The sequence below is a fragment of the Protopterus annectens genome, chromosome 2.part1 (assembly GCF_019279795.1).
Source record: "Protopterus annectens isolate FY-2018-M chromosome 2.part1, PAN1.0, whole genome shotgun sequence".
Taxonomy (NCBI): domain Eukaryota; kingdom Metazoa; phylum Chordata; order Ceratodontiformes; family Protopteridae; genus Protopterus; species Protopterus annectens.
The window spans coordinates 1,143,335,033-1,143,362,532 of NC_056729.1; the positions used below are offsets into that span (position 1 = coordinate 1,143,335,033).

At 45.0% G+C, this 27,500-nt stretch overlaps 1 protein-coding gene across 1 annotated transcript in view; it reads left to right on the forward strand.

Moving 5' to 3' along the window:
• Nucleotides 1–27,500, forward strand: part of LOC122794953 (N-acetyltransferase ESCO2-like) — a 96,538-nt gene that overhangs the window by 36,221 nt on the left and 32,817 nt on the right. The window contains exon 4 of the mRNA XM_044063547.1: nt 26,424–26,480. Within this exon, the coding sequence (XP_043919482.1) occupies nt 26,424–26,480 (57 nt within the window). The remainder of the gene's footprint in view (nt 1–26,423; nt 26,481–27,500) is intronic.

Below are 27,500 nucleotides of genomic sequence, written 5' to 3' on the forward strand. Positions count from 1 at the left end.
CCAGCCATAAACAAACTATACAATAGAAGGAGGAAGCTATTGCATGATGGAGCAAAATCCCAAAAAGGGAGGGCATCTCTGATCATTATTAGACTATTTTATGAGTGCCTGTAGTTTTTTGCCAAGGCCAGCTTCGAGAGAAAAATTGCACAGGACACTAAGGATAATCACAAGGCTTTTTTTAGTTATGTTAGGAACCTGGGTGGGAATTCCCAGATATGCTCAGAATTGGTCCAAAATGACAAAAAATACACCGAACCACAGACATTGCCAACATCCTAGCTGACAGGTTCAGCGCAAACTTCTCACCCCCTTCCTTACCAAAAGGGCAAATATCTATCCCAGCAGAGTGCTGCCCCCCTGACATCTCAGATGCTTAGGTAAGAGCCGCCCTCTCCAAAGCAAAAAACACAGCATCAATGGGACCAAACGGTGTCCCGGGCTGCGTCCTATATGAACTCCAAGAAGAACTAAACCCAAACATAAAACTACTGTTCTGTGTCAGCCTTACTACAGGATATGTACCCAAAGAGTGGTGTACAGCAACAGTGGCCCCTCTCCACAAAGGTGATGCCTCAACCGATCCTGGAAACTAACGCCCCATAAGCCTGACTAGTTTGGTCTGCAATGCTGTGGAAAGGATCATCATGGACCTCATAAATAAAGATATTGGGGACCTACAGACACTGGATCCTACCCAGTTCAGCTTTAAGGGCAGATCCTGCCTTTGAAACCTGGTTGATTTCTTTGAAACTGTCACAAAGGCCATTGACGAGGGGAAGGTGGTCTCCACAGCCTACCTGGACCTCGCAAAAGCCTTCGATACAATACTCCACTCGGGCATTATAGATAAGCCCACCAGCTTAAATATAAACCCCTATGTCACTAGATGGGTTGCAAACTGGCTCAAGGACAGAACCCACATGGTTAGAATTGCTGGAGCTATGTCAGACTCCAAACCAGCTACAAGTGGCGTCCCACAAGGCTCAGTCCTGGGACCTCTCTTGTTCGGTATATATTTCTCGGAGGTACAGGCTAACACGGAAGGACTGTGGCTGACCAAGTTCACAGATGACTGCAAACTGGGCGCCCTAATTGACTCTCCAGCCGACACAAGCATCCTACAAATGGGCCTCCTAGAAACAGACAACTGGTGCCAGAGCCATGGCCTCAAGCTAAACGCCAAAAAGTGTATAGTCCTCCCCTTTGGCAAAAACAAAGTGCCCACAAATTACCACATACGTGGTAATCCATTAAGTACAGAATAAGTAATTAGGGACCTGGGGACCCAAGTTGATAGCAATCAATCATTTGACGACCACGTGGCCAAAGTGGTTAGAAGAACATTTTATATAGCCCACTTGATCATGAAGGGATTCACATCTAGATCTGGGGAGGTCATCATGCCTCTTTACTCATCCCTCATCAGGCCCATAATTGAGTACAATGCCCCTTACCAGACACCTGCAGTTACTGGAAAGACCCCAAAAGTACCTCACCAAGAGGATCAAAGGGCTCAAACAGATGCCACATGCTGCCCGGTTAAACTCCAGCTCTACTCAGTGGCATACCGCCCGCTCAGAGGCGATCTATGCCTGACATATAAAGCCATGTCCAAGCCGGAATGAATGGACTCTCTGCACCTCAGAAAATCCAAATCCCATCGAGCTACGTGCTCGAGAGACTTTAACCTCAGCACTGAAATAAATAGGACATGCTGGAGGGACAGATTCATAACCCAGAGGCTCCCTTCACTCTGGAATAAAATCCCAGTCCAGGTTAGGCAGAGTCTGTCATTGACTATATATATAGATATATATATATATATATATATATATATATATATATATATATATATATATATATATATATATATATATATATATATATATATATATATATATATATATATATATATATATATATATATATATGTGTGTGTGTGTACATAGAGAGAGAGAGAGAGAGAGAGCTCTCTATATATAATATAATGTGTGTATGTATGTGTATATACACATGTGTGTATATATTTATATTTGTTGACCTGGAGTGTCCGACTGGACATAGGTCTAATTTCAGTGGAGGCCCGGGGAGAAAAGCTCCACAGTTAAACAGGCAGTAGTTACATTGCATTACATAGCAATTAACAATTTACATAGCAATTACTTACAACATATTTACAGATGAAGAACCTGGTACATCAGTAGACAACTACAATCTTTATCTGTGAAGTACATAACAGACATTAACAAATGTTACAATAAGAAGTTCCTGCTGTATAATAAGTACTAGGCTTAATGAGCATCTGAGCTTGCTATAATCAAGGTAGTTAGTGGAGTGGAAAGAAAGGTAGTGGTTGGATGGGGCAGGTGGTGTTAGAGTTGGAGTTTCAAGGGCATAGCCAACATGTTTTTAGGTGTGCTTTTAGTAAAGTTTTGAAGTGGGTGCATGATGGTATGGAGGTAATTGTGCGGGTGAGGGAGCTCCATAGTTTGGTTATGGTGCAAGAGAATAGTGCTTCACCAGCAGAGTTATTGGCTTTAGTGATCTGCAAGTGATTTTTGTTGCTTGATCTTAGTGGTCTGGTGGTGCGATAGGGTTGGAGTAGATTCTGGAGAGATGGGACAGGACAGTTAATGGTTGGTTTACTAGTTTGTTTGCGAGTGAGAATTGATACCATTGAAGGAGGTGAGGGAGTTCAAGCCAGCCCAGTTCAGCAAGTGATAGACAGTGGTGACTACGGTAGGATGCCCCTGTGACGAATTTGGCGATTTTGTTGTAGCAGGTCTCTAGCTTGTTTAGATCACATTGCCTTAGGTTGGTATATATTGGGGAGAGGTATAAAGTAGTGTGGAGATAAGGTGGGAATTTGCTGTTGAAATCTTTCCTGCTTTGGTGAGAAGTTGCTTATTTCTGTATAATGCTCCTGTTTTTTTGTGGACTTTTTTTATGGTCATGGATATGTGATTGTCAAATTTTAGTTTGTCTATATCCACTCATAGCAATTTGGTGTGTTCACTTGGGTATATAGTGGTGTCTTTTGCTGTGATGAAGTGAGAGTTGTTTTGAGTATGTTTGGTGGGTTGGAAGATTGAGTAGTTTAGTTTTGTTTGCGTTGAGTTTTAATTTGGCATTGTATTTGGATAACAAAGTTTCAAAAAGATAACAAACACTCGCGGCCCGCGGTTTCGGTTGAAACCACAGTTAGGCCTACCGCGAGTGTCTCTGTTTCGGCTGAAACAGAGTCCTCGGTTCTTACTTCTGCCGAAAACATACCTCCGACAACCGAGGCCAGAGAGGCCCCGGCTGAGTCGGCTACAGAAATCCCTACTGAAGAAGCAAGCGCACAAGAATTGTCTGACACCATTCCATTGGACATTTCTACACCTGCACGTGGGGCAGCTAGGCCCCCTGCTTCTATGTCTATTAAGGCCTTCTCCAGGGCTAAAGCAGCTAAAATTTCAAAAGCTTTACCAGCAAAATCTACCTCTGAGACCTTCCTCAAGTTCTCAGATTCTCAGCCTTGCTGAGGACCTTATGTCTCTGATGAGGGGTTCCCAACCTCACCCAGACAGGGCCTCTCAACCTCCTCCTGACAAAAGGCCTAGGGCTGAACCCCCTGAGCCTCTTTCCTCTGATTACTCCTCGGATGGATCTGATTTATCAGACCATCAGGAAGGGCCATACTCACCTTATGAGGATTCAGATGCAGAAGACTCTATTCCTTCTGCCTCCCCTCCAGAAGAATTTTCCTTTCGGGAGACTTTGCACTCAATGAGGGAACACTTCCAATGGCAGGGTCAGGATTTCTCTGATTCTAGGAAAAGACTAAGGACCTTTTTACACTTGCCACAGCATATGCCTTTAGCCATACCACCTGTGCTTACTGTAGTTGATGATGCATATAATGTCAGTTCTGCCCCTGATTCTCTTCCCCCGGCCCCTGCCAAACCTGACAGATATTACAGGATCCCGGATTCTCACTTCACTTGTATAAAGCCCATGCTGCAGACCCAGAAATTATTTCTCAGGGCCCAAAAGGTGTTGCAGCTGCCACTGCCAAAAACCCCCTACCCTCTGAAAGAGAGTCGAGCATTAGAGAGATGGGGAAAAAAGGTTTATACATCTGCTACTCTTTCTGCCAGGGCTTTAAACTGTCAATTCCATATGATACAGTACCAGGAATATTTGTTAGATCAGCTGAATAAAAAGCTTTCCTCTTCTGAACCTTTAGACCGTAAGTCCCTTCAGGATTTGGTGCACAACTCTCAGCAGGTCAGTAATCCTTTCTTAAAATGTGGCTATGATGCACTGGAGGCTTCATTTAGATCAGCTATGACTGGAGCGGTAATTCGAAGGCATGCCTGGCTAAAAGAGCAATCCTTGCCAGACCATGTTAAGGCTAAACTCCTAGATGCTCCAATGGAGAAACAAAGTTTATTTGGCTCCCCTGCACAGGAGATTCTAAAAGTGGAAGAAAAAGCAAAATCTGTGCAAACAGTAAAGGACATTCTGCAGATCCAACCTCCGAGTTTCAGCAGAAACTGGCCTTCAAAGAATTGGTCCTTTCCAGACACCTCCAGAGCACAGAGGGGCAGGAATAGACGCCAAAGAGGCAGAGGTCAATCAAAGGGTGCCTATAGGGGTCGTCAGTGGCAACCTGCCAACCAGAGGAGTACCGCCACAACTGCAACTACATCCACTTCCACAGGACAGACACAATGACTTGGCTCTGATTCCGCCTACCAGGGAACAACTGGCAGCACCCTTGGGCGGAAAGTTGGCTTTTTTCAAAAAACTGGCATTGCATTACAAAAGACAAATGGACATTGCAAACAATAGACAAAGGATACAGGTTTCACTTCTACACTTTACCAAAAAGAGCGGAATGCCAAACCTTCCACCAAACCAGAAGCCAGAGGCTCTAAGACAAATCAACAATTTACTTCAGATGAAAGCAATAGAAAGGGTACCATCTATGGAACAAGGCCAAGGATTTTACTCCAGACTATTCCTTGTACCAAGAAAAGAAACCCAATGGAGGCCTATTCTCGACTTGTCCGCACTAAACACATCTCATTGTGCCAAAATTCAAGATGCTGACCCTACAGCAACTTCTTCCCATGTTGGGCAAGGAGTCTTGGCTGGTGACTCTAGGTCTCAAGGAGGCATACCTGCACGTCCCTATACGACCAGATTGCAGAAGACACCTCAGATTTCTTGCAGGATCAGAGCATTATCAATTCTCAGCATTGCCCTTTGGCTTACCTACTGCACCCAGAGTATTCGCGAAATGCCTGGCATCAGCAATTGCACATTGCAGGCTTCAGGGAATTCAAATCTACCCATACCTGGACGACTGCCTAATACAAGCGGACAACGAGACAAAACTGATAAAGGATTTGGCCTATGTCATACACCTGTTACAGGCCTTGGGATACACAGTCAACATCCAGAAGTCAAGACTAGTGCCATCCTAAAGGATAACATTTTTGGGTGCGGATCTGGACACAATAACTCAGATGCTTTTCTCACAGAAGAAAAACAAAAGCAACTCCCAGTCTACTTCATGGCTTTGACAAGACAAACTCAGCTTACTGCAACCAAAGTCCTGCAGGCCCTGGGTTACATGGCATCCTGCATAATGTTGATCCCGCATGCCAGGCTGCATATGAGGAAATTACAATGGTACCTAAGGAATGTATGGTCTCAACACAGGCACAGTCTAGAAACCATGATACCAATCATTCCATGCCTGAAAAAAGAATTCCTGTGGTGGGCTCAGGCCTGCCAGACCAACAGAGGGTTGCCTTTCAACAAACCACAACCAAGGCAGACCATCACCACGGACACCTCAGACCTAGGATGGGGAGCACACATGGAAGACAAGTGTATCCAAGGCCTATGGTCTCAAGACCAGCTGAATTTGCACATAAATCTAAAGGAGATGCTGGCAGTGAAGCATGCGATCGAGGCATTCAAATCATTCCTCCAGCAAGGACATCTGCTGATGAGGACAGACAATACCAGTCATGTGGTACATCAACAAACAGGGAGGCACGCATTCCTACCCTCTATGCCGGATGGCAATGGACCTGTGGAACCTAGGCCTGAATCTCAACATCCAACTGCAGGCCAAATTCGTACCAGGAAAAGAGAATTCACTAGCAGACAGCTTAAGCAGAACTACCACGGATGCTCACGAATGGATGCTGCATCCAGACATCTTCAAAATCATAACAAACAAATGGGAAATGCCAGAGATAGACCTGTTCGCATCCCCACTCAACCAGCAACTGAAGAAATTCTGCTCGAGTATACCACCCACAAGCCTGGAGGGTGGACTCCCTCTCTTTCAGCTGGAAGGCCCTAACAGTGTATGCTTTTCCACCTCTCCCATTGATGTACAAAGTTCTACTGAAGATCAGGGAGGAACAGCCAAAGGTGATTCTGATAGCTCCAGACTGGCCAAGGCAGCATTGGTATCCGCTACTGAAAAGCATGTCTCGGTCGAACTCATGGCCTCTACCCCTATGGCCTTTACTTCTAACGCAGAACAACTACAAGACCCTGTTTGAACTTGAAAACACTGCAGCTAACTGCCTGGAAAATTGCTTAAAACAAAACCAAACTGTTTTATCTCAGAGGGTCAAGGACATTATCCTGGAGGCTCGCAGACCCTCCACAAGAAAAACATACTCAGCTAAATGGAAGAGATACCTCATTTGGAGTGCATCAAAGGGTACAAATGTCACACTGGCAAACCTAGCACACATCCTAGAATACTTAGCAGAACTGTTCCACAATGGCCTGTCCTATTCTTCCATTAAGATTCATGCTTGAGCAATTTCAGCAGAGTACAACATGGATCCTCCTATCTTCTCTCACCCTCTCCTCAGACAATTTTTAAGAGGGATAAAAATGTAAAACCTCCAAGGAAAACCCCGTCTGCCTGCATGGGATCTCAATTTTGTGCTGGAAAAATTAACACTACCCCCTTTTGAACCAGCAGCATCAGCTGACTTACAGTTCTTATCTTGGAAAACTGCTTTCCTTCTAGCAATCACTTCAGCAAGAAGAGTATCCGAGTTACAGGCACTAATGGCAGTGCAGCCTTTCCTTATTTTTCACCAGGATAGAGTGTCTCTGAGAACCAATCCTACTTTCATGCCAAAGGTGATATTCAGGGTATCCTTGAACCAAGCTATTCATTTGCCTACGTTCTTCCCTAACCCACAGAATAGGGGGGAAAACTATTGCACACCTTGGATGTACACAGACAACTACGCTACTATCTGGACAGAACTAAAACCAGCAGAAAAACTGACCAACTTTTTGTAGCATATGCAACTGGAGTGCAAGGAAAAGCAATTTCCAAACAGACAATTTCAAAATGGATAGGAAATTGCATTCGATTCTGCTACTCTTTTCATGGAAAGACGACTCCTGAAAATATCAGGCCTCACTCCACAAGAGCCACAGCCACCACTACAGCTTTCTTACGAGGGGTGGCTACCAAGGACATTTTAGAAGCTGCTACTTGGAGCTCAGTGCATACATTTGCCAAGCATTACAATCTACCTTTATACTCCAGATCCCGAGCAGGTGCATCCTTGAAGGACATAGTACAGTTTTGTACCTACCATAAATGTAGATGTCCGATAGGTATGCATCTGCAGTCAGGATTACCCACCCTCCTTCCCCTCTGTGGTATTCCTAGGGTGCTTACCCCTCTTTCAGCTAGCTGGGGGAATCTGTTATGGTGTATTTGTTTGTATGTATATATGTATATATATATATTGTTTGCTACTGTTTGGAATTTTCAACATTTATCCATATTTAGCCTTCCTAGAGGGCACCTGGCATCTGGGGCAAGAAACATTGAGGAAAATGGCGTCGGCTGATGCCTTTATACCCCAGAAGCTCTGACGTCTGGGAAAGTGCGACATCAGCCGAGGCCAGACCCAGACTTTGGAATCCGGCCGACCGAAGGGCTGCCTGAGGCAGGACAACCCATATGTTATGACTGCAGATGCATACCTATCGGACATCTACATTTGTAGTAGGTACAAAACTGTACTTTTTTCATTTCTGACTTAATGGTTTTCTGTAGTCATGGGGAGGGTTGTGCTTTGATTTTGGAATGTCTTATGGGGGCATGGTAATTAAGGATGCTCTGGAAGGTAGTATTAAATTCAACTGCGTCTTCAAGACTGAGGTGCTTTAGAGGATGCCATTTACATTCTTTGAGGGATGAGATGAATGCGAGTGGTTAAAGTTTAGTTTTTTACGTATGACAGGTTTAGCTTGGTATAGGTATTTTTTGAGTAGGAATGTTGGAGTGATCACTGAGGCTTATCAGATCAGCAGCCTGTTATGTATGACTAGGGGCTCTTGCTGACTAGTATCCAATCCAGGGTAGTGTGCTTGCTGGAGTTTTTATTTATCCTGGTTGGTGACTGGACTAGTTGGGTGAAGCCATGAAGGTTTACATGATGGGTTGGATGGTTGCCAGAACAGGATTGCCAGTCAATATTGAAATCACCTAAAATGATAGTTTCTTGGGGGAGATGGTGGGTAGACCAGCTGAGGAGTGGAGGGATGTTTTGGCCAGGTGGGAAGTAGCATCTGATTATGTTTATGGTTTTGTTTTGGTTTATTTTGAGGTTGGTATATATTATTTCTTCATTGCCTATTTGTGGAGCTGATGATTTTAAGATCTGGTTGTTTAGATGCTGTTTAAATATTATAGCTACACCGCCTCCTTTCTTGTTTAGCCAGTCTACTCTTAGTATGCCGTAACCTGTAGGGAGTATTTGCTCACTGGTAATGTGAGGTTTTAGCCAGGTTTCTGTCAGGATGACTATATCTGGGGAGTACAAGTCTATGGTGGCATGGAGTTCATGGACTTTGTTGGATATACTTCTAATGTTTAGGCTTAGTAGAAGGAAGTCACTTGGCTTTCTGTTGGCTGTAATATGTGAGAAGTTGTGGTTTCTAGTCTGATTATGAGGATTTGGGTTGGAGATGGTAGGGCCAGGGTTGGGGTGGATGTCTCCACTTAGGGCTAGTTTTGATATGCATGAGATTATTAGTTTTCACAGTTTTTGAATGTGTTTGTTTATAAGGTAAACTTTATGATTGTGCTCTGTGGGTAATAGGTATGGTGGGAGGGTTACTATGTAAAGTTGTAGGGATGCTTTATGTTTGAGTAATATAGTTGGTAGTATATGTGGGGGGTGCATAGGTGGGGTTCTTGAGTTGGTGGGAGGGGAACAGAGAGGGTGAGACATGAGTGGTGATGTGAGTAGTAGTACAGTGGTAGTGGTTGAGTGGGGCAATGATGGAGCTTTGGTAGGATGTAAGATATGCAAGGAGAGTGCATGCAGTGAGTATAGGTAAGGTATGCTTGTACATGTTAGTTGAGGAGGTGTGATAGCAGAGGGAAGATGGAGGAGGTAGTGTTGGGTTAGCGCTGTGGTTGGCTATTGGAAAGATGGGAGGGGTTTGTGAGTGTAATAAAGGTGGGACCACTGGGGGCGGGAGGAAATAGAGGGCAGGGTGGGGAGCGAAGCAGGTAGACCCTGTTAGTTGCTCTTATGAGGATGCTCTTGTGTGTGTGTGTGTGTGTGTGTGTGTGTGTGTGTGTGTGTGTGTGTGTGTGTGTGTGTGTGTGTGTGTGTATATGTATATATATATATATATATATATATATATATATATATATATATAGATATAGATATATAGATATATAGATATATATATAGAGAGAGATATATAGAGATATATAGAGAGATATATAGAGAGAGATATATAGAGAGAGATATATAGAGAGAGATATATAGAGAGAGATATATAGAGAGAGATATATAGAGAGAGATATATAGAGAGAGATATATAGAGATATAGAGAGAGAGATATAGAGATATATAGAGAGAGATATATATATATATAGAGAGAGATATATATATATATAGAGAGAGATATATATAGAGAGAGAGATATATAGAGAGAGAGATATATAGAGAGAGAGAGATAGATAGATATATAGATAGATAAAGATAGAGAGAGAGATAGAAATATAGAGAGAGAGATAGAGAGATAGAGAGAGAAAGAGAGAGATATAGAGAGAGAGATATAGACAGAGAGAGAGAGAGAGAGATATAGAGAGAGATATAGAGAGAGAGATAGAGAGAGAGAGATATAGAGAGATATAGAGAGAGAGATATAGAGAGAGAGATATAGAGAGAGATAGAGAGATATAGAGAGATATATAGAGAGAGATATAGAGAGAGAGATAGAGAGAGAGATAGAGATAGAGAGAGATATAGAGAGAGAGAGATATAGAGAGAGAGATATAGAGAGAGAGATATAGAGAGAGAGATATAGAGAGAGAGATATAGAGAGAGAGATATATATAGAGAGAGATATAGATAGAGAGAGAGAGAGAGAGATATATAGAGAGAGAGAGAGATATAGATATATATAGAGAGATATAGATATAGAGAGATATAGATATATTGAGAGATATATGTATAGAGAGAGAGAGAGATATAGATATCGATATATGTATAGAGAGAGAGAGATATAGATATCGATATATGTATAGAGAGAGAGAGATATAGATATCGATATAGAGAGAGAGAGATAGATATAGAGAGAGATATAGATACTTTCTTGTATTAATTTCTCATACAGACCATGTTCTTTAGGGTCTGTGCTGAGTTTTAGTTCTTAAGATGCATTCTATATGTATTTCTGAGCTGTGTAATGTTCATTAATCTGTTCAGATTAACTGTTGCTCCCTCCTGTTGTGCTGTTTCAATCCAATTTTGTTTTTATGCTAAGGCACTTGGCTATGTTATGCCCCATGTGTTTTTTGTGCAACTGCATCCTTAAAGACCTGAATCTGTATTTGTTGATATTTGTGTACTAATTTGTCTGTGCTGTGTAATGCATGTGTATGGCTAATGGCGTGTAATTCTATTGCATTTCACTTGATTGGCTTGTATTTGCAGATGTGCCATGTGTTGTCTGTTATGTACTACCTCTCCCACAGTTACCTTAGTCCCTCTCACCAGCCTCGTTCTGCCTCACTGTCTGAACTGATTTTTCTTGATACCTGTTCTTTGGTCTGGGTTTGGAGTTTTATTTTTGTTCTTTGTTTGCATCCTTGAAACTTAAGATTCATTGCAGAGTATATTCACTTTTTCTGTGGTTGCATTTCAAGTGGTGGTTTGCTGCTAGTCTCCTCGCATGTCCTAGCTAGCTTGCAGAGGCAGTCGGTAGTATATTAGCTAATAGGTTAATATATTTGTTAGGCTAATGTTTTTATTACATATATGCACGCACTCCAAGCAGATGGGGTCAGTGTGATTTTTAGAAATAGGGATGTTTGACTCTGGGCAACCTTTGCACATGCTGTTGGTTCTGTCTTTTGCTGTTGTTGGGGATTCACCCCCCCACGGTTGATACCCATGTTATTAATCCAGTCATCAGCTTTTTTTTTTTCCTCCTTACAAGTTTGGCAGATTTTCCTGTAGGGCTTTTCCCCCTTAGGATTTGGCAGGTCCCTTCAAGATTGACCCCTTGCTTTAGGGTTTGAGTTCCATACTGTTTGCTTCCACCTTGACTCAGTCAACTTCTACCGCTATATCTATGTGTTCTTCAGAGGTCAGCATTGACCTGAACACTGCTTGCTTCACCTTCACCTCTTCTAATCCTGAGTCTATAGGTTTGGCCTCAACAGCATTTGACCTCTGCTGCTTTTATCCCTGAGATTTCCCCTGGATTGACAGTTCCTTTGTCTTTGCCTCAGTGGGGCTGACCTTGATCCTTATGGGCTTGATCTATTGTCTTCTTAACATCTTTTCAGGGTGGACAGATTTCCATGGAGATGCACGGTGGCAGCTACAGTGTCATCTCTTGATTCTATCTATGTTCTTTGGAGTTGATTGTGATTTTCTAGATTCCTGTTGACCTTTATGTTCTTTCAAGGCTAATTGGGTTTTCTCCTTCCTCCTGTTTGTTGCTCTTCCTTCGGACCCTTCAACTTGAGGTACTTTAGAATTTCTTTCTCACCACATGTCTCCTTTTCTGGCTAATGTCTCATTCTTCCAGAGTCCTCTCACATACTGTTGGTTTTCTCACCTCCTTCCTTTTAACCATTTCTCTACCTAGCCTACTAGCCTACTGCTAGTTATATTTGCTGACCTGTATCTGCATTTGCATGTACTTTAAACAGCATCAGCAGACCTATAGCTGCAGATCCACTCTCCAGTCTGGCATTTACACCAGCTGTTGGGGGTGGGGGGTGGTACTTGGACTCTGAGCCCATGTTAACCTTTTGAATGCTTTTGTCATTAAAACCTTTTTTGTCTTTAAGGGTTCAGTGTTCCTTGGTACCATAGATGCTTTTTAAATTACTTCATCAATTTTTCCAGCATGCTACTTTCTCTTGGGAATGTCTTGAATCAGAAGTTTCTTGGGAAGTCAACCCTGTTTCAGCCTCTGATGTAACTCCAGTCTTCTGACTGGCTTGAGTTTTTACCTGGTTGCAGTGTATATCATCCTCTAACATACAGATTCATTACCTCCTTGTACATTTGTTCTGACAATTACTGCTCAGTCCTTTTTGATACAGTACCTGTCTGTAGTGGATGTGTGTACCACATACATCTTTGCAGCTCCCCTGGTTGATCCCGGCAGTATTTCCTCCTGTGAGACTTTAGAATACTTTGCCCTTTTGCAAAGCTATTTCCTTTAAACCCATGATCGAGTTTCTCTCACCTGACAGTCACGAAAGGATCTCTGTCTGGTTCTACAACAGTTGTATTTAATTCCTAGTGGTATCTGTCTTACAGTATCCTTGCGTGTATTCATCTGAGACTTCCCAACTTTTGTGTGCCTTTTGAAAAGCTGTAGCCTTTGCCTGCTTTTTCCTCTAAACTCCTGAGTAATAAAAGTTACGCAGCTCCAGTCTCTCTGAGGTTTTAGAAGGGTTACTGAAACTTTGCAAGATAACCTTATATATGTTTGTGTTGATGTCTGTGTCTGACTTCTTATGGATGTACTGATTTAAGTGGGCACCTTCTGCATTTTAGTTTTTCCCATTACTAGGTTGTATCTTGCAACAGTGTTCTGTTGGTTTCTACCCTTTTCAGGACCCCCCCCCCCCCTTGGAGTTCTACCCATGAGCAAGCAGTTAGCCTTGACCTGTAGGACAAATTCCCTAGTTATCAGACTACCAATGTCTAGTATGAAAGTTATGTACTTACCATAACAGTAGAGCTATTGTTAAGGTTAGTACATAACTTTTGTTGGTACAGGACATTCGTGTCTGAGTATGCAGGGAACAGGATGGGCAGTCCATGATTAGTTAATGTTTGTAGAAGATGGAGGCTTATCTTTGCAGGGTGAGTTTTGCCAGTAAGTTAAGTATTTTCATTGTTTAAAATGATGTGGATATTCTACAAAAGGGCCTTACAGAAACAGATGCTTGGTGCCAGAGCCATGGGCTCAAGCTCTTTGTCAAGAAATGTATAGATCTGATGTTGTAAATCTATGTTCATTCATTACAGATAGGGCCTTGGTTCCGTCCGTTGCTAAATTTTTAGTCAAGTTAGCTTTTTCTCCCTGTCACCTATAAGCTAAGCCTATTTCCTACCCTTTTTCTTTATAATTTAATTTTTTACCCTTTTTGGTGCTGTCCCTCTCTCCTGTCTTAGACAGGCCTTCCCTTTTCGCTAGTGGTATTCCTTAACATAACATCCTTGGTATTTTCTTCCTTATTTTTTTCATAGGATAGCATTGTTTTCCTTGGGTCTATATCAGATGAACGAAAACTCCATTCATTGAATACGTAAAGGTCGAAGCTTCACAGAAATCGAAAACTGTATTGTGGGGTCTCAGTACAGTGAGGATTAGGGTGTTTGCCCTTTCCTCACTGTAGTGCCATCTCGGAGTTATAATATATATTTAGCGGGGGGGGCTGCGCCCCCCACAATACTGTTTTCAGTTTCTGTGATGTTTCGTTCATTACGTATTAGATGAACTGATTTTTCGTTCATCTGATGTAGACCTGTTTTCCTTACCATGTCAGACAAAGCTAAGTTGGGTTTTAAACAGTGTGACAAGTGTGGACGTAAGATGCCTAACTCAGATACACATGTCTTTTGTGTCTACTGTTTGGGCGTGGGTCATATTAAAGCTGATTGTGACATTTGTACTAGTTTTAGTAATCGGACACTAGCAGAATGTAAGAATAAACTTATTTTAAAAGGTTTACTCAAGACACCTTTCTCGGAGGCTCTATCTAGTTCAGAAGTCTCATCCCCTCCAAGAGCAAAAAATATTAAGAAAAATGGAGTCACTCAGTTCTTGCATCTCCTTCAGTTATGGAACTGAGTTGGCTCCATGCTTCGCCGGCACCCTCAACGCAGACCTCTTCAGCACCAGGCTTTGTGTCCTCTCCCTCAGTGCCGACCATGGTATTCACTCCTATTTTGGTTCCAACCACGGCACCACTGACTTCGGTGCCGTCCTTGGTTCTCACATTGGCTCCGATTACTTTACATGTCTCGGCACCATCCCCGTCCACGGTGCAGACAACTTCTTCGGCTCCATGGGCTCCAAAATTCAAATACCTGCCAAGGACAAGATATTCTCCAACTTGCGACCCTTTTTTGGGGCAGAGGTTTAGCCCCTTTCTAGAAAGACCTGATTCCACTTCAGCAGCCTCCTTTAGATCTAGTTCAGAAAAACTCCTAGTGGATCTAGTGTGGGTTGTGGACCAGCTTCTGGCAGCTAGGGTATTACCCATTTCAGCTAGACCTTCTGTCCCACCTGGCTCAATCTTTTACCTCATCTTCCCTTGTTTGTCTTCCTCCAGCATCCACCTTGCTCCTGGTACCGATGTCTGCTTCGGTCCATACTGTCTCTGCTCCGACAGCAGTGTTTCCCCTGTCGGCACTGATCACCCTTGCTGCATCGGCACCGATGGAACCGATGCTTTCTTGGAGCGGTGATTGGACAGTCCATACCTTGGTACCTAATCCGGCACCTATTTTCTCGTTGGCACCATCTGTTCCCGATTCCGATGGCTTCCAGTTCTCTCAGAACCCCTCAACGGGAAGTGGGCTCGAGTGGGCCTGCTGTTTCCGAAGGCTCACGGTCAGCACCTACGACATCGGTATCAGAAACCTCCCGTAGCACGCACCTCTCCCGACCCGCTATGTCAGGTCCCCGGGCTTAGGAGTCACAAGAACCCCATTTGAAGGGAACCCCTTCAGAGTCCTCCTCAGAAGATCCCACTAGAGAGCCACCCTGGAAGAAACTGTGCAAGAGGAAGCACTTTGACTCCCTGGAGGAATCTATCACAGAAGACACTGACTGTGATGAGGGGGAAGGGTCCCCACGTTCTCCCACAGAGTGTGTTTCATTCAGAGACATTCTCGAAATCCTCAAACGGTGGGGGAAATGAAGTCCTCTAATCCTTCTGAGGAATCTGTGTTTTTGCAGGCCTTCTGTGCCTGGCCATCTAGTTCCTGGGTGACCCCACCAGCAGATGATCTTGTTAAACTAATTGTGTCGCATGCCTGGAAGGCCCCGGACAATGTAGAACCTGTCTCCTGGAGGCCGGACAAAATTTTATCTACACCTGAAGACCAGCCCCACTGGTCCAAGCAGCTGACAGTTGATTCTATGGTTATGACGGTGGCCACCAAGAGGGAGCTGGCAGAAGATAGTTCCACGGTCCATCCTCCAAACAGGAAGTACCTGACCATGGACAGACTAGGGAAGCGAACCTATGCTTCAGTGACCTTTGCCATTTGGTCGCTGAATTATCTGGCACACTTTACTCTCCTCCAGAGAGACCTAATTTCCAAAATGTCTTCCTCTATGGTGGGGGTACTGCCTGATGAGGTGCGTGACACTGTCTCCTCGCAGCTAGTTACCCTTGAATCCATCTCTAACTCCTCTATGCGTTTCACACCACTGAGGGGGCAGCTGAAGCTGCCGCATTTGGTGTTGTCATGAGACCTAATGCTTGGATGCGATTGGGTGACTTTGCAGACCCCTTTTAATCTTCCTTCGTCAATGCACCTGTTGACGAATCGGCACTGTTTGGACCCAAGGTACGAGACACACTTACACGTAGGGAGAGACTAAAAGACCTTGTCTGCTGTGGGCATACGATTTTCGAACCCCCAGAGGTCCTACTCCAGGAACCAGAAGGGAGGAAAGATATGGTTAAAGAAATCCCAAGGATCCTTTTGTGACGCTCGTCGTGAACAATCCCCCCGGAGCAGAGGGGGCAAATCATATGGAAGATGCCCCTTTTGGGGTAGAGGGGGTCAGCGTAACCAGGGAGCCAGAGATTCCTTCTCCGGCAGACCCTACCAGCGCTCCTATGCAGCGGCCCGATTGCTTTTCTGTGGAAGCAGTCGGAGGTAGTTTTTCTCTGCATCTACCAGCCTGGCAGTCTTATTACTACCGATGTTTGTGTGCAGAGAATAATATCCATAGGCTACCAAATACCATTCGACTTAACTCCCAGACCCATCAAACGAATCCTCGATGCATCACCCAATCAGAGGGAATTAGCAGCCTTAGAAATAGAAAAGTTGCTAAGAAAAAGTCATCCAACCAGTCCCACCAGAACAGACAGGATCCGGGTTTTACTCAAGGTTCTTTTTAGTGCCAAAAAAGACAGGAGACTGCAGACCAATCCTGGATCTCAGCCTACTGAACAAATTTATCAAACCTCAAAAATTCCGGATGGTCACAGTACAATCCATTTTTCCCTTCCTAGGGTGGGACAATTGGATGTGCTCTATAGACCTACAGGATGCGTACTACCGCATAAAGATGGATTAGCACTCCCGGAGGTTTCTCCGCTTCCGGCTGGTAGCCAGTCACTACCAGTTCAGGGCACTGCCATTCGGTCTCTCAGCAACACCCTGAGTGTTCACCAAATGTATGGCAATTGTGGTAGCCCATCTTGGACTACAAGGATTCCAGGTGTTTCCCTACCTAGACGACTGGCTCCTTACTGCTCCGACCAGGAGTCTTCTAGTCCGCAGCCTCTTATACTCAAGGTCTCTCACTCCGCTTGGGGATTACAGTCAAAGACAAATCTCCTATGTCCCCAATGGAGACACTGGAATTTATTGGTGCTGTCTTCGACACAACATCCTGTCAGGCTTCTCTTCCCCCTCACAGACGTTTGAAAATAAGACACCAGTTCAAGACCTTCCTCAAACATTTGTACCAGCAAGTCTTGCTCTGCAACTCTTGGGCTCCATGGCAGCTGCCATTATGTTAGTACCACTGGCGCGACTGCACATGAAAATCCTGCAGTGGCTCCTTTCCGCACAATGGTCGTTGTTAACCCACCCACTCAACCACATGATACACCTTACAAACTGTTTCAAGGAAGAAATTACATGGTGGATGGAGCCACAAAAGAATCTTTGGTGTCGACAGTTCTGTGTTCCCCAACCCACTGCCACGGTGACTACGGGCGCTTCACAGTTAGGTGGAGGGGACATTTTCACGGAAAGACTGTCCAAGGCACCTGGACCCCCATCAAGGCCAACTTGCACATAAATGTCCTGGAACTGAGGGCAGTTCTCTTCGCGTTGCAAGTGTTCCATGCATCCCTACCTTCGGGGACCATTGCAATTCAGGCAGACAACATGTCAGTCGTCTGGTATATCAACAAGCAAGCTGGTATAGCAACAACCAGATCTTACCCCCTGTGTCGGGAAGCCATGAGGATTTGGCACTGGGCGATAGCTTCCAATCGCTTTCTCATAGCAACGCACATTCTCGGGACTTCCAACCTTGTTGCGGACAATCTGAGCAGGAACATCCTGATGCCTCACGAGTAGTCCTTCATTCCTGTAATAGCTGATCAGATCTCCCAACATTGGGGCAAGCCTTGCTGTGACCTGTTTGCTTCACGTCTGAACTACAAATGCAGGAGCTATTTTGCCTTGATCCCCCCTCAGGGGGAACCACCGAGGGACGCTCTAATGCACGATTGGCCCCTGGGTCTTCTGTATGCCCCCCCGTTTCCCCCCATTTCAAAATTTCTCCAGAAAGCTCAGAGGTTGAATAGCAAAGTATTCCTCACTGCTCCCTACTGGCCACATCATCTGGTTTCCATTTCTATGGCCTCATCTGATTCGCAGCCTGTGGATCCTGGATCATTCCCAGGACCTGTTATCCCATCCTCTGGGATTGATTCATCTGAACCTGCACAGTCTCAAGCTCATAGCTTGGTTCCTCCACTTCCTATGATTGCCAGGCTGCCTGACCTCCCATCTCCTGTTCGTGAAATTCTTCTGGCCTCGCACAAACCTTCCACTAGAAAGGTTTATTCTAGTAAATGGACTAGGTTCTCTATTTGGGCCAAAGACCAGAACTTAGACCCTTTCTCTATACCTATTCAAAAGATTCTACAATACCTGAATACTCTTCTACATGCAGGAGCCTCAGCTTCAATGATCACTGTACATTTAGCAACTAACGCCCCTTTTCATAATGGTCTTGATAATTCTTCACTTATGTCACACCGCCTATGTAAGACCTTTTTGAAGTGAGTATTACATGTTAAACCTCCACTCAAGCCTCACTTGGATACCTGGAACTTTACTGGTGCTTCAGTCTCTCACAGGTTCTCCCTTCAAGCCCTTTGATTCATGTGATTTGAAATTTTTGTCATGGAAAACCATATTTCTAGTAGCACTCATCTCAGCGAGAAGAGTATCTGAGCTGCAGGCCTTAGTGTCAAGAGTCCTTACTTGATCTTCCACACGGATAGGGTGTCCTTCTTACTGACCCTTCTTTCTTGCCCAAGGTAATTTCTGGCTTTTCCATTAACCAATCTATTGAACTGCAGGTTTTCTTCCCAAGGCATTCTAATAGAGGGGAGTGCCTTTTGCATACCCTTGATGTGCACCAGCAGCTTTGTTGTTATTTGGACATGACTGAATCTTTCGGGAAAACAGACCAATTGTTTTTGGCCTTTGCAGAACCCAGATTGGGTAAACCTGTTTCCAAAGTGACTTTATCCTCTTGGCTTAGAAACATCATTACTTTTATCTACCAACAGAATAAGCTACCCTTACCTTCCAGAATAAAGGCTCATTCTACCAGATCTATGGCTACTTCTCTATCTTTTCATTCCAGGGCCTCTATGGATGATATATGCGCAGCAGCCACTTGTGCAAGAACTTACCTTCATATCTCATTACAAATTAGATTTGGCCTCCAGGGGATGAGCATCTTTTGGTTCTATGGTGCTCAGGAATATCCTTCCTTAGGCTCACCCAGGACTCCAGTAGCTGGGGACTCTGTCAATCTGTAATGAATGAACAAAGATTTACAACATCAGATAAAGAAGTTATGTCTTACAATAGCGTTCCATCTGTGTTGTAGATCTTTGTTCATTCATTACTTCCCACCCTCCTTCCCCCTGCCTGGATTCCTGGTGGACTTTAGGAACTCCTGGTTAGGGTATTTGTTCAGACAGAGCCTCCTACGTTTTTTTTCTATTACTACATCTTTTTATCTAGGCTAGGCAAACTTTATCTGGAGTATCTAGGAGAGGGGCATTAGCTGAGAGTTTTTGGCTTGAGCAAGTTGGGAAACGGCCATATCTGTTCCGAGGACTGAACTGAGGTCCTATCTGTAATGAATGAACAACAATCTACAACACAAATGGAACGTTATGGTAAGACATAACTTCTTTTTATCCCCCTTGGGGAAAAAACATGTACCCTTGAATTACCACATAGGTGTCAGTACACTAAACACCGCAAGTGTGATAAGAGACTTAGGGACACAGGTGGACAGTGGTCTCACCTTCGATAATCACATCGCCACAACAGTCAGGAAATCCTATGTGGCACACCTCATCACCAAGGGATTTTCATCCAGAAAAAAGGTCATTGTCCCACTGTACTCATCCCTCATTAGACCCATTATAGAATACAGTGCCCCATTTGGTATGTACGTCTCAAGACATCTGCAACAACTGGAAAGGCCGCAGAAATACATAACTAAAAGAATCACAGGCCTAAAGCAGATGCCCTATGCTGACAGTCTAAAAAAAATGCCACCTATACTCTGTCGCATATCGTCTACTCAGAGGCGATCTTTGCTTAACATACAAGGCCATGTCAAACCCAGAGCTTTTGGACATGCTACATTTTTAAAGAAATCCCAATCCCTCAGACGCACGCTCCAGGGATCTAAACCTTGTCATCACAATGAACAAAACATGCTGGAGGGATAGGTTCCTGACCCAGAGACTCCCCATACTCTGGAATAGACTGCCCATACATGTCAAGCAGACCTCCTCTTTGGCCCTCTTCAAAAGGAACCTTGATGATTGGATGGGAGATAGGAAATTCACACCAGGATCACGTCAGTTGCCCTGCTAGACATGGGTCCAGGGAAGTAAATACTGTGTGAAGAAATAGCTAGAGAATTCTTATGGCTAGGTTTGTATAAGCCCAAGGGCCAATAGCCTAGTAGCAACCTATGAGCCTATAAGTGTGCGGTACCAGTTTCTGGGTATATCTATGATATAGCTGCTGTGTGCTTGAGGGAAGAGTAGCAGCTAAGTTGAATAATCTTTTTTTTGGTGTTCTTTTTAAAACTTGCCTTGAGTGTTGCTACTTTTTTACTGATACAGTTCTATTGTCTTACACTAATTACTGATTTGAAGTAGTTGACCTCATTTGAACATTAACCTGTGGGAATCGGATCTGGTTCGGATCCAAGTCATCAACTTCACCAGCATCTGATCTAACCTCCAAGCTCCTCCCCTTACCCACAATAACCCTCCATCTCCTTCCTTCCCTCAGATCTCATTTACCGCGGCTTTGCCAAGTAGCATAGTCTCAGAGCTCCAGGCATGGTAGGTGAATTTTTTCACATATTTTGGGTGTTTGTGTTGCTGGTAGCGACAGGTAGGTTCCCTTTCCCTTGCTTAACCTCCCCTTCGTTTTTTGCGTCATGTTTTTCCCTTAAAGTAAAAAGTAGAATTGTTTAGCGTAGTAGTTAGAGTAGGCCTATCCCTTCCCTTACTGTTAGTCATTGAATATGTGTGTGTGTGTGTGTGTGTGTGTGTGTGTGTGTGTGTGTGTGTGTGTGTGTGTGTGTGTGTGTGTGTGTGTGTGTGGTCGGGCAGGTTGGGGCTTGTGCCTTTTGCCTTAAAACCTTGCTTAATCATGGCAGATCAGCAGTCTTAAGTTGATCTGTAGGAAATGCACAGTGTGGCCATAAGTTATCTCCGGCTGATGACCATTCTGTTGTGTGTAATGTGTTTGGGGGCATCCCATCTTGACACTTATTTGTACTATTTGTGTGGGGTTTAACCCCATGGCCCTGAAGGATCGTAGGGCAAAACTAATTCTAAAAGTGCTTCTGCCTGCTACGGAGGCAGCTGCCTCAGCTTCTCTTATGGTCACAGCCGTGATTGCTTCTTCTACAGCCAGTGTCTCTTCCCCTCCCTCCGAGGTTGGGACTCTACCTCCAGTACATAGGCCTGTAGATAGGGAGCCTAGGAAACAGAAGGGCAGAGACAAAGAGAGAGAGAAGAGATCACCGGACCGGACGGTTTCTGTGGGTCCCCCTCTGAAACAACAAATGGTTACCAGGCCAGTTTCACCTCTACTCCGCTCGCTAGTTTATTGCCGGAGGAGCCTAGACCTTCTTCCAAGGCCTCTGCACATCGACCCTCCCGGTCGGTGGCCTCGTTGCTTTCCACCAGGAGTTTGAGAGAGGCAGACATGGACAAAATGATTTGAAGGTTCATTCGCACCCAGATTCAGATGGGGGTCTTGCAAACCCCCTCACCCTCTAGAGGGGGGGGGGTGCTCGCTTCTCTTTTTTTGCCCAATATCTCCTTCTCCGGTCTGACCCCCGGTATCGGAGTTTATGGATCTGAGGGGTCCCAGTATCCGGGTGTCAGTGCCAATGGTACCGAGTACTTTGATGCCAGCCGTTACCTTGAGTGTGTCTGATCTGACTAGTTCGGACTCTAGTGGCTCGCCGAGCCAAAGCCTGAGCGTCGGATCCAAGGGGTTGGGTCTTTTGCTTTTGGCGCCAGCATTGTCTGGTCAGGGCCCTCTTCTCTGTATCTTGGCTCCGGCTGGCTCGGCTCTGAGCCCCACGTCGAATCCGGGAAGAACAGCTTCTTTATTAGTTTCCCAGGAGGCTTGCTCTCCCTCTGCTTTCGACATGGTGGAAAGGGTTCTCTCCAGTGACTCGAGGCCCCTGACCATCTCCTCTGATTCTGCCCAGACTCCCTTGCCTCTGTGCGTCTAAAGCCATTTTGCCCATGCAGGGACAGCCTGTGCTCGATGTGCCCCAGACTGTTCCCCTCAAGAAACCACCGGTAGTTTGTGAGCCCTCTCCGGAGAGCCCCACCAAAGAGGTTCCTTGCAAAAGGAGGCACCTGGATTCCTCCCCAGAGTCCCTTACTGAGGATACTGATTTGGAGGAAGGGGAAGGTTCCTCCAGATCACCCCGCTGATTATCTCATTTGGAGAAATCATGGAAATCCTGCGGCAGCAGGGGGGTTGTTCTGCCCCCAAGCCGCCTTCGGACGAGTCGGTGTTTCTGGAGGCCTACGTCACGGGTCTGTTTAACTCCTGGGTGCCCCCCCCCCCCCCGTGGATCCCTTGGTGGACCTTATTACCACCAGGGCATGGAAGGAACGGGACACGAGCCAATCCCCAAGTGTCCCGACAACATTCTGAGCTCTCCTGTAGACCTAGTTGGAACAAGAGGTCCCCCAGTGGATGCCATGGTGGTAGCGGCTGCCACTAAAAGAACTGGCTCAGGAAAGTTCTACAGTCCATCCCCCCCCTACCGAGAGCCCAGGACGATGGCTCATCTGGGGAAGCGGACATATGCTTCAGCCACCTTTTCTACAAGGAAGCTGAATTATTTGGCCCGCAACTCGATAAGCGCTTATTCTACGCGCGAATGGCCACTCTCAAAGTAGTTTCTAATGTCCATGTGCCTCCTTTCGCATGCCACCGAAGGAGTGACAAGGGTGGCTGGGTCCGGCATTGCCATGAGGTGACACGCTTGGCTCAAGCTATGTCAGTTCACATAACCCTTGGCATCTTTCACAAATGCTCCTTATGATGGTTCTTCCTTGTTTGGAAGACTGTTCGTGAGACTTTGATCCAGATTGAAAAGGACTGGAAGACAATGTCTGCCGTCAGGATCCACTTCTCTAACCCCAAAAGATCGATTTCCAGGAGTCAGCGGGGCAAAAGAAGATGTGGTTCCGGAAGTCTCGGTATTCTAGTGGCACTCGGAACTCATCTTCCCCTAGAGGCAGAAGGGGACAAGACAGATGCTGGCCCCAGAGGCGGGGGGGGGGGGTCTGAGAAATTTCTGCTGTCAAGAACTGTTCTTGGACAGGACCATACATCCCTGAGGAGTTGCCCGACTGCTCTGCTCTGGAGACGGTCGAGGGTCTGCTTTCAATGCATCTGATGGCATGGGAGTCCGTGTCAGCAGACCGTTGGCTGCTTCAAATAATATCCAGAGGCTATACCATACCATTTGTGGCTTTTCCCATTCCACCAAAATACCTCCTGGACGTTCCACCTGCACAAAGAGAAGTAGCAGCGCTTGAAATAGAAAAGCTGCTAAGGAAAAGAGTCGTCCAGCCCGTCCCCCGAGATCAGTCTGGATCAGGCATCTATTCTAGGTTCTTTTTAGTGCCAAAAAAGATGTGGGACCTAAGGCCTATTCTGGACCTTTCCATCCTAAACCTGTTAGTTGCCAAAGAGAAGTTCCGGACGGTCATTCTGCAATCCACCCTGTCTTACCTGCAGGAGAATGACTGGATGTGCTCAATAGATCTCCAGGATGTGTTCTACCATATAAAGATGCACAGGTGCTCCAGGATGTTCCTCTGCTTTCGGCTAGGGGCCAATCGCTTTCAATTCTGAACCCTACCCTTCGGTCTCACCACAGCCCCCAGGGTTTTCACCAAGTCATGGCAGTAATAGTGGCTCACCTGAGGCTTCAGGGGATACAGGTCTTCCTGTGCCAGGACAATTGCCTCCTTGCCAGTCCCACAAGGCATCTACTTTGTCAGGCCAGAGACTATTTCCTGAAACTGTCAGACTTGCTGGGAATTGCAATCAACATGTCCAAGTCTTCTCTAGATCTTGTTCCGGTCTTAGACTACATTGGAGCGAGGATAGATACATTGCAAGCCAAGGTCTTTCCAACTCCAGGGAGAGTTCAGAACTTATGACTTCATGTGTCCGTGCTCCTTCAGTCTCATCTTCCTCCAGCCGAGGCAGTATTACAAGCACTAGGTTCCATAGCAGCCACCAGTGCTCTTCTCCCCTGTGCGTGTCTTCATATGCAGGTACTACAGTGGACAGTAGCGGTTCAGTGGTCATTACTAGATCTGCCATTGACGCATCCTATTCATATAAGCAACGCTTGCAGGAAGTCCCTTCTCTGGTGGATGCACTCCTTGGATCTAATCGAGGGAAGAACTTTTATTGCAGCCCGGCCCCAAGCCACAGTGACCACGGACGTCTCGCAACTAGGGTGGGAGGCATTGCTTGGGCAGAACAGTCCAAGGCACATGGTCCCTGATTGAGACCAAGTTGCATATCAGCGTTCTAGAGACGAGGGCGGATTTGTTAGCATTGCAGGTCCTTCATGCCTTTCTTCCTCTGGAAACTATTGCATTTGAGACCGACAGTATGTCAGTGGTCTGGTACATCAACAAGCAGGGCGGAAGCAGATCTTACCCTCTTTGTCGCAAGGCCATGAGAGTGTGGGAATGGGTGATGTCCAAATGTTTTCTGGTAGCAACGCACTTTCCGGGTCTATCCACCATACTGGTGGACAAACTCAGCAGGACTATCCTAATGCCTTACGAGTGGTCTCTGAATCCTTCTGTAGCAGAGCAGAACTTTGAGTGGGGTCAGCCTTGTTGTGATCTCTTCGCATCTCCTTCCAATGTGAAGTGCAGCAAGTTCTTCGCTCTGTTACCCCCACAGGGGGAATCCCCCAGGGATGCTCTGGTCCATTTTTGGTCTCCCGGTCTTCTTTATGCTTACCCCCCCCATTAACTCTGTTTCCCCAGAAAGCTCACCGGTTGGGGATCAAGGTTATCCTAATTACCCCATTCTGGCCTCGCCAAGTCTGGTTTCCCTTCCTTTGTTCTCATCTGATAATTCCTCCATCGATCTTGGATCAGATACTGGATCTTATTTCGCACCCCTTGAGGGTCCCTCATCCAGACCTGGGCAGTCTGAAGCTCGCTGCTTGGCTGCTCCAGTTCCCTTGATTGCTAGGACTCCTAGGCTATCTTCTCCAGTCAAGACTTTTCTGGTGGCAGCTCATAAATCATCTGCCAGAACACTTTACCATAGCAAATGGAAGTGATTCTTTATCTGGAATTCTCAAAGGGATTTGGACCCTTTCACAGTTCTTGTTCTAGCAGTCCTTAACAACTTGGCATATATTTTCCAGCAGGGTACCAGCTCAGTGCAAGTTCAACTGGCTGCCATTTCCAATTAAGATGTAGATGAGAACATGGCTTCATTAGCTTCCTCCAGACTTTGCAAAACCTTTTCATTAATGGAATTTTTTTTTTTTTTTAAATCCCCAGTTAAAGATTCTACTCCTCCTTGGGATCTTACCCTATTTTTACAAGCTTTGGTTGCTCCACCTTGATGTACTCATTAAGTGGGCAGCTTCTGCACTTTAGATTTTCCCACTACTAGGTTGTATCTTGCAACAGTGTTCTGTTGGTTTCTACCCTTTTCAGGGCTTCCCCCTCTGGAGTTCCACCTGTGACCAGTTAACTAGGGACTTTGTCCTACAGGTCAAGGCTATCAGACTACCAATGTCTAGTATGAAAGTTATGTACTTATTATAACAATTGACCTCTTAAGGTTAGTACATATTTTTTGTTGGTACAGGACAGTCGTGTCTGAGTATGTAGGGAACAGGATGGGCAGTCTGTGATTAAGGTTTATGGAAGATGGAGGATTATCTTTGCAGGGTGAGTTTTGCCAGTAAGTTTAAGTATTTTCATTGTTTAAAATTGTGTGCATACCAGTTTCTGGGTGCATCTGTGATATAGCTGCTGTGTGCTTGAGCGAAGAGAAGCAGCTAAATTGAATGATCTTGTTGTTCTTGGTGTGCTTTTTTAAAACTTGCCTTGAGTGTTGCTACTTTTATTACTGATGCAGTTCTATTTGTCTAAGACTAGTTACTGTTTATAGTGTCTACTAAAATGTTTTACAGGAATTTGGTAAAACCAAGTGAAAATATAGTAAGTGGTACTGTGTTTTGGGAAATGGTGGCCTTCTCCATTAACTGTGAATTTAATACTTATTTTACCTCTGTAGTGGTTTGAAGAGTTTAAAGCCAAGTGCCAGGAACAGAAAGAAGAGCTTTTGTCAGAGGTAAGACCGTTCAAAGATACCTATATTGTCTACATTGTCTAGTATTTTCTGTCATTAGTGATGCTTGCTGCCTTGACGGCTCCACTTTTAAATGTGTATAATCATTGATCTGGGATATTAGTAAGGGAAAGATACCATTTGGTTGATCACCACAGGTCAGAGAGATTAAGTCTAGTGCTGTAACAGTATTCTCTTGGCCAGACAGGATACCGGAGACCAATTTTGGATCTAAGCAAATTAAACCAGTACATGAAAAAGTCACAGTTCCATGGCCATGGTGCCGTTCATTCTGCCATTTCTTAGCAAGGATGATTGCTAAGAAATTTATCTTTGATGTGATAATACACAAGCTGCTATAAATCTTCAGCTTGTGTATTATCACATCAAAATAAACAAGACACTCCCAGAGATATTTACACTTTCAGCTGGGAGCCAGTCATTAACAGTTAAGAGCCCTGCCCTTTGGACTCACCACAGCCCGCAAGGGGTTCACCAAATGTATGGCAGCAGTGGCAGCTCACTTGAGACTGAAAGGATTCAGAGTCTTTCCATACCTAGATGACTAGCTGCTTACCGTCCCCTCTATGCATCTCCTTCAGCAATCCAGGGACTATTTTCTTCCCATTTATCAATTACTGGGAGTAACACTCATATACACAAAGTCAAATCTTTCATCTTTACCAGCTCATCGCATAGACACACTCAGATTCTAGGTTCATCAACTTCTATCTCATTTGTCTCCTACAGCCAGATTAATTCTTCAAGCTTTGGGGTCTATGTCAGCAGCAATAGTCCTGCTTCCTTTAGCATGTTACTATATGATTGTTCTTCAATGGATTTTAGCTGTTCAGTGGTCCATTTTATGACGACCCTTATCTTTTCCAGTCAAGAGTACATAGATTTCAATATGCCACATCCAGTGGTGGATCTAGTCTGGTGACATTCATCTAGGCAGATCCTTTGTTTTACTGCTCCCAGTGGCCACAGTGACTGGAGACGCCTCCCAATTAGGGTGGGGGG